Below are 10,704 nucleotides of genomic sequence, written 5' to 3'. Positions count from 1 at the left end.
AGGGTAGGGCAGGGTAGGACAGGGTAGGACAGGGCAGGGTAGGACAGGGCAGGGTAGGACAGGGCAGGGTAGGACATGGCAGGGTAGGACAGGACAGGGCAGGGTAGGGCAGGGTAGGACAGGATAGGGTAGGGTAGGACAGGGCAGGGTAGGACAGGATAGGGTAGGACAGGACAGGGTAGGACAGGGTAGGACAGGGCAGGGTAGGACAGGGCAGGACAGGGTAGGACAGGGTAGGGTAGGACAGGGTAGGACAGGGCAGGGCAGGGTAGGGTAGGACAGGGCAGGGTAGGACAGGGTAGGACAGGGCAGGGCAGGACAGGGCAGGGTAGGACAGGGCAGACCAGGACAGGGTAGGGTAGGACAGGGCAGGACAGGGCCGGAGAGTATGCTGATCCATAGATGACTCAGTGACTCCTCTTCCAAGTGTGTGTCAAACATTACCTCAACAACACAGTGAGTTCAGGCATTCTGTTAGCCAATCAGGTGCTTGTTAAGGGGTGTATAATGATAGGTGTCTGGGACTATACCGCTCTCTCTAAGGTATATCAGGTCTGGGACCACCATCTGCCCCCCCTCCCCCGTTAAAACATGGAATAATGCTTCAGAACACAATAACATATTGGAGGTTTATAAATGACTTGGTTCCGAGTCCACACCTAGTAACAATTATAATACTTATATGTATATATATATATGTATGTGTATATATATATATATATATATATATATATAGATAGATATACTATTTACAGACTCAATAACGCCATGCTGCAGCTTTTCGTAAAAAATGATGAAAACCTCCAACAATGTATTAAAATAATATAGCACTTTGTTCTGAATCTTTCCGCGGCTATAATGTCTGGAAGGATGCTTTTACTGGTCTTCGTCTTCTCCGTCGACTAGCAACAGTGACAAAGTGTCTTGCATTTCTACCACCTACGAAACACGTTGTGGAAGCTTTTACAGTAGTTTTCATGCAGTCTCGAGGTCGTTGTCACTACTTGAAGGCTATAGTTACACCAAACAAAGTCTTTCTTAATGTTTTTGTGGGGGAAAAAAACAGAAAAAAAAGCACCCCCACCCCCCCTCCAAACAGACAGGGAAAGAAAACAGACGATAGATCAACCCTCCTCTCCGTCTTCAGCTTCCGTTGTTTTTGTAAGGAGAATTGTGTTTTTGGAGGAGCAGAGGTTGGGTTCCTTTGATTGACTGACTGTTCTGTAACTACTTCCTGTGTCCTAGGCAACTTCCTGCGTGTCTCCGCGTCCCCCCCCCCATTGGTCAGTTACAGTTGCTTGTCGCTTTCCTTCTTCAGGCGGCTAAAACACAAAACACACAAACAACAACAACAACAACAACAACACGTTAGCGTCGCCACTCTTATTTAACTTCACTTTGTCCCAAGTTTAGAAATCAAACAAAAAACACCCCTGCCAAGGTTTATATGCACACTGATATTCTCCCAGGCGGTATTGTATTACAAGACGATCACAAGCTGGAGAACCTGGAACAAAGCCGGCTGCAAATCGTTGTACAAGCGTGCATTTAAACATTTTCATCACTGCAGTATAATTGCTAAGAAACATGTCTATAATTCGCCCAATGCAATCTTAAAAATGTTAATAGACTTGCTCCACAACCCATATAAAACAGTGACTACATTCAGTCTATATATATATATATATATATATATATAGACCCTATGGGGTCACATTCTCTGAAAATGCAAAGTGCGGAGTTAGTTCTTTAAGGTAAAACATCACTTGCCATCAGGTTTTTCTGTAAAAGGAGTCCATTTCTGGAACTCGAGATCACTTGAAACGTCTGCATGATCTTACAGAAATCACACAAATGAGAATCTTTTTAAATTAGCAACAAGAATTTATAACCACAGATTAACCATATTATGTTATGTTTAATATTTTATTTTGTCATTTAATGAAATTATTCTTATTTTTAATCTCATCTAAGGACCAATGCTGTCTAGACCACCTCTGTCAATGTGTTTGTAATGAATTGTTTTCAAACGTGTCTGCGTATTTCAGTAGGCGTGTCGTTCAGTAGGCGTGTCGTTCAGTAGGCGTGTATTTCAGTAGGTGTGTCGTTCAGTAGGCGTGTCTTTCAGTAGGCGTGTCGTTCAGTAGGTGTGTCGTTCAGTAGGTGTGTCGTTCAGCAGGCGTGTATTTCAGTAGGTGTGTCGTTCAGTAGGTGTGTCGTTCAGTAGGTGTGTCGTTCAGTAGGCGTGTCGTTCAGTAGGTGTGTCGTTCAGTAGGTGTGTATTTCAGTAGGCGTGTCGTTCAGTAGGTGTGTCTTTCAGTAGGCGTGTATTTCAGTAGGCGTGTCGTTCAGTAGGTGTGTCTTTCAGTAGGTGTGTCTTTCAGTAGGTGTGTCTTTGAGTAGGTGTGTCTTTCAGTAGGTGTGTCTTTCAGTAGGTGTGTCTTTCAGTAGGTGTGTCTTTCAGTAGGTGTGTCGTTCAGTAGGTGTGTCTTTCAGTAGGTGTGTCTTTCAGTAGGTGTGTCTTTCAGTAGGTGTGTCTTTCAGTAGGTGTGTCTTTCAGTAGGTGTGTCGTTCAGTAGGCGTGTCTTTCAGTAGGCGTGTCTTTCAGTAGGTGTGTCGTTCAGTAGGTGTGTCTTTCAGTAGGTGTGTATTTCAGTAGGTGTGTCGTTCAGTAGGCGTGTCTTTCAGTAGGTGTGTCTTTCAGTAGGTGTGTCGTTCAGTAGGCGTGTCTTTCAGTAGGTGTGTCTTTCAGTAGGTGTGTCGTTCAGAATGTGTCTCCGTGTGTCTCTGACCTGTAATAGTCCTCTTGGCCAGGAAGTGGGCCACCGTGCATGTGGTGATGACCATGCAGCCACTGCTGTTCCATAGCTAGCCGCTGCAGCTCTGCAGACTGGGCATGCATGGCCTGGAGCTGGTGGGCTGCGGACATCTGGGGAGGAAGGTCCCGGGGGTACGGAGTACCTGGAGAGAGGAACGCACAACAGGATCAGGACAACGGGCTTGACGACGAATAGAGATCCCACTGTGGTAGATAAATCCCTCGTCACACTATAGCGTTGAACCAGAACCTGCTCTGGCTCGGATATTTTCTTTTGACATTTCCCTGTTCCAGCAACTATGATTTGTGTGACCAAGCCAGCTCAATACAGCTCGGCTCAGAACGGCTCGGCTCAATACGGCTCGGCTCAGAACGGCTCGGCTCAGTACGGCTCGGCTCAGAACGGCTCGGCTCAGTACGGCTCGGCTCAGTACGGCTCGGCTCAGAACGGCTCGGCTCAGTACGGCTCGGCTCAGAACGGCTCGGCTCAATACAGCTCGGCTCAGAACGGCTCGGCTCAATACGGCTCGGCTCAGAACGGCTCGGCTCAGTACGGCTCGGCTCAGAACGGCTCGGCTCAGTACGGCTCGGCTCAGTACGGCTCGGCTCAGAACGGCTCGGCTCAGTACGGCTCGGCTCAGAACGGCTCGGCTCAGTACGGCTCGGCTCAGAACGGCTCGGCTCAATACGGCTCGGCTCAGAACGGCTCGGCTCAATACGGCCCGGCTCAGAACGGCTCGGCTCAGTACGGCTCGGCTCAGTACGGCTCGGCTCAGAACGGCTCGGCTCAGTACGGCTCGGCTCAGTACGGCTCGGCTCAGTACAGCTCGGCAGTGTCTGATATTGACATGTTGTTGGTTGACGTTCTTACCGAAGACGGGGTGTCGCAGCATCTCATGTTCGTGTGGGTTCTGTCCCAGGAGGGAGTTGGGGATTGTGCCGTGCGGGTAAGGGAAGCGGGCGAGGTGGGGGCCTCCTGCCAGGGGGTCTACGAGGGGGTGCCCCCCCGAACCTGGAGGGCACACAAGACATTCACCACCGCCTGCACAGAGTCAAAACACCACATGGTCAGTGTACACTTAAAACATACATCACAATACATCAGAATGATCAATTATTCTAAATGTCATCATAAACATGTTCCGGGTAAATCAGTTTAGAACAGATTATAATTGGTCACTGCATGCTACAGCCGTTTGATTGGATTAGAAGACTTGTACCGGAGGTAGTGCCATCAAGGCTGCTAATGTAGTAATCGACCAGCTACAGTTAACAAGTTATTCTCAGGACTACTGCAGTATTTGCATCCAGTGTATTAGAGCATTGTTTGATGGGAATAGCGTGACCTTGGTGCAGGGAGTCCTGCTGGTGAAGGTGCAGGTGTGAGTGGATGTGGGAGTGCTGGTGGTGATGAGGCGTGATGTTGAACATCTGAAGCCTGGCGATAGGGTCGTTGGCCACCGCCGCCATCCTCTCGGCGTGCAGCCTCTCCGCCGCCAGCCGCTCCGGGTAGCTCATGTCTGGTCTGAGCTGGGGTCCCGCGGCCAACGCCAAACGCTCCCTCTCCAAGGGGTTGAGACCTGGGTGGAAGGAGGCGAAGGGGTGTGGTCCCGCCATGGAAGGTAAGGAGATGGCCCCGTGTCGGGCAAAGTGCTCCATGGGGTTCGCCGAGGGGTGCATGCCTTCTAGCTCCGGGGGTTTGTGTTCGAACCCAGGCTTCATCCTCTCTCTCAGCTCCCTCTCCCTCATCTCCCTCTCCCTCATCTCCCGCTCTCGCAGCTCGCGCTCCCGCATGCCCGGGTCGGCGTTGTAGAGGCCAGGCATGTGATAGGCCATCAGGGGGTCGTTGGGGTTGAGGGAGACGAAGAAGGGGTGGTTCCTATTGGTCGGGGACATGACGTGGGGGCGGGCGTACTCGCTGAGGGTGCGCAGGGCGGGCGTGTCGGGGCCGATGTAAGGGGGCACCGCGGCGATGGAGGTAGGGGGGCCGTCGAAGGGAGGACGCATGTGGGCGGAGCCACCCATCTGGGGGTCACCCATACGACTGTCATGACACGAACTGGAGGCTTTCTGGAACAGAGAGAGATACGTGCAGAGGTTACAACAAGTTGTAAGAAATATATAGGATGTAAGGTGGTTGTAACAGGTTATAATAGGTTGTAAACAATATCAGGTTATAACTCCTTACAACCTATTATAACCTCAAAACATTTCCAACCTTTTATAATCACCGTATAACCTATTATAACCTTAAAGAAGGTTGTAACATGTTATAAGGAGCTTATAATAGGTTGGAAAAGGTTATAAGAGGTTTGAGGTTATAAGGAGGTTGTAAAAGGTTATAAACGTTACAAGGATGTTATTATAGGTTTAAGGAGGTTATAACAGGTTATAAGGTGGTAATAAAAGGTTATAAGGAGGTTATAACAGGTTGTAACAAGGTGGTAATAATAGGTTGTAACAGGTCATAAGGAGGTTATAACAGGTTGTAACAGGTTATAAGGAGGTTATAACAGGTTGTAACAGGTTATAAGGAGGTTATAACAGGTTGTAAGGAGGTTATAACAGGTTGTAAGGAGGTTATAATAGGTTGTAAGGAGGTTATAACAGGTTGTAAGGAGGTTATAACAGGTTGTAAGGAGGTTGTAATAGGTTATAAGGAGGTTATAACAGGTTGTAAGGAGGTTATAACAGGTTATAAGGAGGTTGTAATAGGTTATAAGGAGGTTATAACAGGTTGTAAGGGGGTTATAACAGGTTATAAGGAGGTTGTAATAGGTTATAAGGAGGTTATAACAGGTTGTAAGGAGGTTATAACAGGTTGTAAGGAGGTTATAATAGGTTGTAAGGAGGTTATAACAGGTTGTAAGGAGGTTATAATAGGTTGTAAGGAGGTTGTAATAGGTTGTAAGGAGGTTATAATAGGTTATAAGGAGGTTATAAGGAGGTTGTAAGGAGGTTATAACAGGTTGTAAGGAGGTTATAACAGGTTATAAGGAGGTTGTAATAGGTTATAAGGAGGTTATAATAGGTTGTAAGGAGGTTATAACAGGTTGTAAGGAGGTTATAACAGGTTGTAAGGAGGTTATAACAGGTTGTAAGTGAGCAGTTAGACAAATACTCATAAAGGATGTTTTAGAACAGAATGTAAAGTTGAAGGGACATTTCAAATCCAGCAACACGGCAACAACAACAACAACAGTTGTGAAAAAAAAGGTGTTTCTATGTTTTCTAGTGAGGAAGATAAGTGTTCGTGCATCGTGATTTTAACCAATGAGGAGGCATTGTCCACTAATTGATTGATGTCATTGGAAAAACGTATCTTCCTCCATCTTTTTTTTTTTTACTACAAAACATAGAAACTCTCAAATTTCACAACTGTTGATGTTGGACATGAAGACAAATTTACACCAAACACTCACCGCAGCTCTCTCCTGTTCCTTCTCTCTTTCCCGTTCCCTCTCTCGTTCCTTCTCCCTCTCCCTCTCCTTCTCCTCCCGGGCTTTCTGCTCCGCCTCCCTCTTGACCCGCTCCAGCGCCTCTTCTCTCTTCTTGGCCAGTTTAGAAGCAGCCAGAGGAGTGAAGTAGAAGTCTGTTCTGGCACACGTGTTGTACCCACGGTCCAGGTGCTTGTAAAACCTATTGACAAACAATGGAAAACATGGAAATACACATTAATATACAGCAAAGATGTACAGTTTGGCTGACAGTACTTCATGGATATACACAAAGTACAGTGCATTCGGAAAGTATTCAGACCCCTTCACTTTTTCCACATTTTGTTACATTACAGCCTTAGCTCTAAAATTGCTGTAATTGTTTTCTTATTCTACACACAATACCCCATAACCACAAAGCGAAAACAGGTTAAGAAATACTGCAAATGTATTAAAAATAAACTGAACTAACACTTATACATGAAGTTTTTGGAACCTTTACTCAGCGATTACAGCCTCGAGTCTTCTTGGGTATGACGCTACAAGCTTGGCACACCTGTATTTTGGGAGTTTTCGCAGATCCTCTCAAGCTCTGTCAGATTGGATGGGGAGCGTCGCTGCACAGCTATTTTCAGGTCTCTCCAGAGATGTTCGATAGGGTTCAAGTCCGGGTTCTGGCTGGGCCACTCAAAGACATTGTCTTGGCTATGTGCTGAGGGTCGTTGTCCTGTTGGAAGGAGTTCCTGAGCGCTGTGAAGCAGGTTTTCATCAAGGATCTCTCTGTACTTTGCTCTGTTCATCTTTCCCTTGATCCTGACTAGTCTCCCAGTCCCTGTTGCTGAGAAACATCTCATGGTCTGAGAGTCCTTTAGGTGCCTTTTGGCAAACTCCAAGCAAGCTGTCATGTGCTTTTTACTAAGGAGTTGATTCCTTCTGGCCACTCTACCATAAAGGCCCGATTGGTTGAATGCTGCAGAGATGGTTGTCCTTCTGGAAGGTTCTCCCATCTCCACAGAGGAACTCCGGAGCTCTGTCAGAGTGACCATCGGGTTCTTGGTCACCTCCCTGACCAAGGTCCTTCTCCCCCGATTGCTCAGTTTTGCCAGGTAAGCAGCTCTTGGAAAATTCTTGGTGTTTCCAAACTTCTTCCATTTAAGAATTATGGAGGCCCCTGTTTTCTTCGGGACCTTCAATACTGCAGAAATGTTTTGGTACCCTTCCCCAGATCTGTACCTCGACACAGTCCTGTCTCGGAGCTCTACGGACAATTCCCTCAACCTCATGGCTTGGTTTTTGCTCTGACATGCACTGTCAACTGTAGGACCTTATATAGACAGGTGTGTGCCTTTCCAAATCATGTCCAATCAATTGAATTTACCACAGGTGGACTCCCATCAAGTTGAAAAAAATGATCAACCCTTTGCTATGAGACTTGAAATGTCAAGTCCCGTAGCAAAGTGTCTATTTTATTTTTAATACATTTCCCCAAAAAATGAAAAACCCCGGTTTTTGCTTCGTCATTACTGTGTGTTGAGTTTAGGGGAAAAAAATAATTGAATCAATTTTAGAATACGGCTGTAGCGTAACATGTAGATAAGTCAAGGGGTCTGAATACTTTCCAAATGCACTGTATTATAGTAAGGCTGTACAGTTTAGCCAACAATACTTCATGGAAATACACACGAAATCAGGGGTGTCAAACATCCGGCACGTGGGCTGCCCTCCGGACCTCAGTGAAGACCAAACGCGGTCCGTGGTAAAATCAGTTTGACACCCCTGAGCAGCTTGCTAACATCACAGTTCTTATACGACTTGTAGTCACGAATCATTAATATTCTTCGTGAAAAAACTTGTGTTTTGACAGAGTGTGTGTGTGTGTTCTGACAGAGTGTGTGTGTGTGTGTGTGTGTGTGTTCCGACAGTGTGTGTGTGTGTGTGTGTGTGTGTGTGTTCTGACAGTGTGTGTGTGTGTGTGTTCTGACAGTGTGTGTGTGTGTTCTGACAGAGTGTGTGTGTGTGTTCTGACAGTGTGTGTGTGTGTGTTCTGGCAGTGTGTGTGTGTGTGTGTGTGTGTGTGTGTTCTGACAGTGTGTGTGTTCTGACAGTGTGTGTGTGTGTTCTGACAGAGTGTGTGTGTGTGTGTGTTCTGACAGTGTGTGTGTGTGTGTTCTGACAGTGTGTGTGTGTGTGTTTTGACAGAGTGTGTGTGTTCTGACAGTGTGTGTGTGTGTGTTCTGACAGTGTGTGTGTGTGTGTGTTCTGACAGTGTGTGTGTGTGTTTTGACAGAGTGTGTGTGTTCTGACAGTGTGTGTGTGTGTGTTCTGACAGTGTGTGTGTGTATGTGTTCTGACAGTGTGTGTGTGTTTTGACAGTGTGTGTGTTTTGACAGAGTGTGTGTGTGTGTTTTGACAGTGTGTGTGTGTGTTCTGACTGTGTGTGTGTTTTGACAGTGTGTGTGTGTGTGTGTGTGTGTGTGTGTGTGTCAGGGCATACCGTGCTGATTGGCTGGCATGGCTGGGCGTGTTGACGATGGTTGGCTCGGGGGAGGGGCTCCGAGGAGGGGGCGGAGGGCTCTCGGGCTCCTCTGATTCGTCAAGCGGTTCCTCCTTGATGTGTACAGGCGGGACGGCAGGACCTGTGCAGGCGGAGCCGACGGGGGCGGTGATGGGCATGGAGAAGGAGGAGGGGGGCTGGAGGCCTGGTGGTAGAGACGAGGACGAGGGAGGGCAGCCAGCGGAGGAGGGGGGCAGGACAGGGTTGAAGGGGTGAGGAGGGAACGGGGGCTGTTGGGGTGTGTTGGGGTGGGAGGATTGCGATGGTCCAGAGAGAGGTAGAGGAGGGGGGTGCTGGTTGCCTCTCTCTCTCTCTGAAAGGGGGAGATTCTGGGACTGGGTGAGGACAGGGGGCTGGGCTGGTGGGGGCTGGAGCTGCTGGCCAGGGCCCTGAGGCATGAGCTGGAGGGGAGGAGGGTGGGCTGGGGGAGGGTGGTGGGCGGACAGGGAGGAAAGGGGTTTGAGGGCGGGCGGAGGGGGCAGGTTGGAGGGCATCTGGGGGAAGGGGGGCGCTGAGAGGTGTGGAGGGCCGTGTTTGTGAGACTGGGGGTCGCGGTTGGGCATGTGGGGGATGGGGGTGGTGGGAGGGGGCTTGATGTGGGGCATAGACATGGAGGGGGCATGGGGTAGGAGCTGCTCACGGGGCAGTTGATTGGACGATACACCCTGGGACAACGATTGGCTGGGAGGCGTGTGGACCCTGTGGGGCGGTTGCTGCAATTGGCCGAGAGGCAGTGGGGAGGGCGGGACCTGAGACTGGGGGGGGAGGGAGTGGGGCAGGTGGGGCAGGTGGGAGGGGCCAACCTGAAGTGGGTGGGGAATGGATGATGGGTGGGGCTGTGGGCCGTGGAGCGCGCTAGGTAGCGACTGGGGTCCTGGGGGTGGAGCCTGAGACATCCCCTGCAGCGGAGAATGAGGCGAGGGAGAGGGCCGCCTCTGGGGGTGGATGGACACCCCTGATTGGTTGAGAGAGAGGGGGCCGGCCTGTTGGGGCATGGGAGGCGGTAGCGGCAGTGGAAGGAAAGTGGGGGGTGCGGAGGGAGAGGACACCTGGGGGACCAGTGAGGGGGCTGTGGAGGACGTGGGAGGTAATGGCGGGGTGGTGGAGCGACCACCGGAGGTCCCTGGCTGACAGGACTGGATAACCGGAGGGTGCTGCGACTGTCCCTCCCTATCTCTCTCTCTCTCCCTCCTCTGCAGTAGGAGCAGCTGCTGCTGGGCGGAGGAGTCCGAGTCACTCTCCCCGTCTCGGGGGCTGGGGATGGAGGGCGAGGAGCTGCGGTTATCCTGGTCGATGTCTTTAGCGTCACTGCTACACTCCTCGTTGACGCTGTGGCCATCGGAGCTCTCTCCCTCGCCCTCTCCCTCTCCCTCGCATTCTGACGGCGAGTCGGACCGACCCAGCTCCTGTGGAACAGGGAACGGAAAGACAGAAGTCGAGGACGTGAATGGTTGTGGTATACACATCTCATCAACAACGTGAATGGTTGGTATTAGCACTATAATAACAGACCTAGGATCAGTTCTCCTCCAGGTGTTATTCATTATGATTTTAAAAGGAAAAACTGATCCTAGATCAGGACTACTTTGTGGATACTGCAAGCCCAGAGCTAGACAGACACTATTCCTCAACCCACAACACATCTAGCTGGCTACCCAACAGACACTCTCTGGTATGACACGTAGTAGCTAAGTCACCTGGGTCTTGGACTTTTTTGCGATGGTCCTGTTGTCCGTGTCCTCGGTGTCTGAGGCTCCTCCTTTCTCTCGTTGGCGTTTGGCACACTTCATAGGAGACTCCTCCTTGATCTTCTGAAGGCAATCAATCAATCAATCAATAATATCATACTATTACTGTCATTTCCAATCAGACTTTCATACAGATTCACCTGCTAC

The 10,704-nt window shown here is 49.4% G+C and overlaps 1 protein-coding gene across 15 annotated transcripts in view; it reads right to left on the bottom strand.

Annotated features, from left to right (window-relative positions):
- Positions 1 to 256: 256 nt before the first annotated feature.
- Positions 257 to 10,704, bottom strand: part of LOC110491178 (arginine-glutamic acid dipeptide repeats protein) — a 336,789-nt gene continuing 326,341 nt past the window's right edge. For 12 of the 15 annotated variants that reach the window (XM_036947766.1, XM_036947767.1, XM_036947764.1 and 9 more), the window contains 7 exons: positions 10,507 to 10,620; positions 8,750 to 10,215; positions 6,241 to 6,457; positions 4,165 to 4,888; positions 3,690 to 3,860; positions 2,793 to 2,961; positions 257 to 1,322 (listed from right to left, as the gene is read on the bottom strand). In XM_036947766.1, the coding sequence (XP_036803661.1) occupies positions 1,289 to 1,322; positions 2,793 to 2,961; positions 3,690 to 3,860; positions 4,165 to 4,888; positions 6,241 to 6,457; positions 8,750 to 10,215; positions 10,507 to 10,620 (2,895 nt within the window). In that variant the 3' untranslated portion in view covers positions 257 to 1,288. Of the gene's footprint in view, positions 1,323 to 1,770; positions 1,837 to 2,792; positions 2,962 to 3,689; positions 3,861 to 4,164; positions 4,889 to 6,240; positions 6,458 to 8,749; positions 10,216 to 10,506; positions 10,621 to 10,704 lie in introns of all 15 variants that reach the window. The other 3 variants (XM_036947770.1, XM_036947771.1, XM_036947768.1) reach the window with 3 other exon arrangements.

The sequence above is a fragment of the Oncorhynchus mykiss genome, chromosome 16, assembly GCF_013265735.2.
Source record: "Oncorhynchus mykiss isolate Arlee chromosome 16, USDA_OmykA_1.1, whole genome shotgun sequence".
NCBI lineage: Eukaryota > Metazoa > Chordata > Actinopteri > Salmoniformes > Salmonidae > Oncorhynchus > Oncorhynchus mykiss.
The sequence above is the reverse complement of the archived record's forward strand: the minus strand, read 5'-3'. Positions and strand labels throughout refer to the sequence as shown.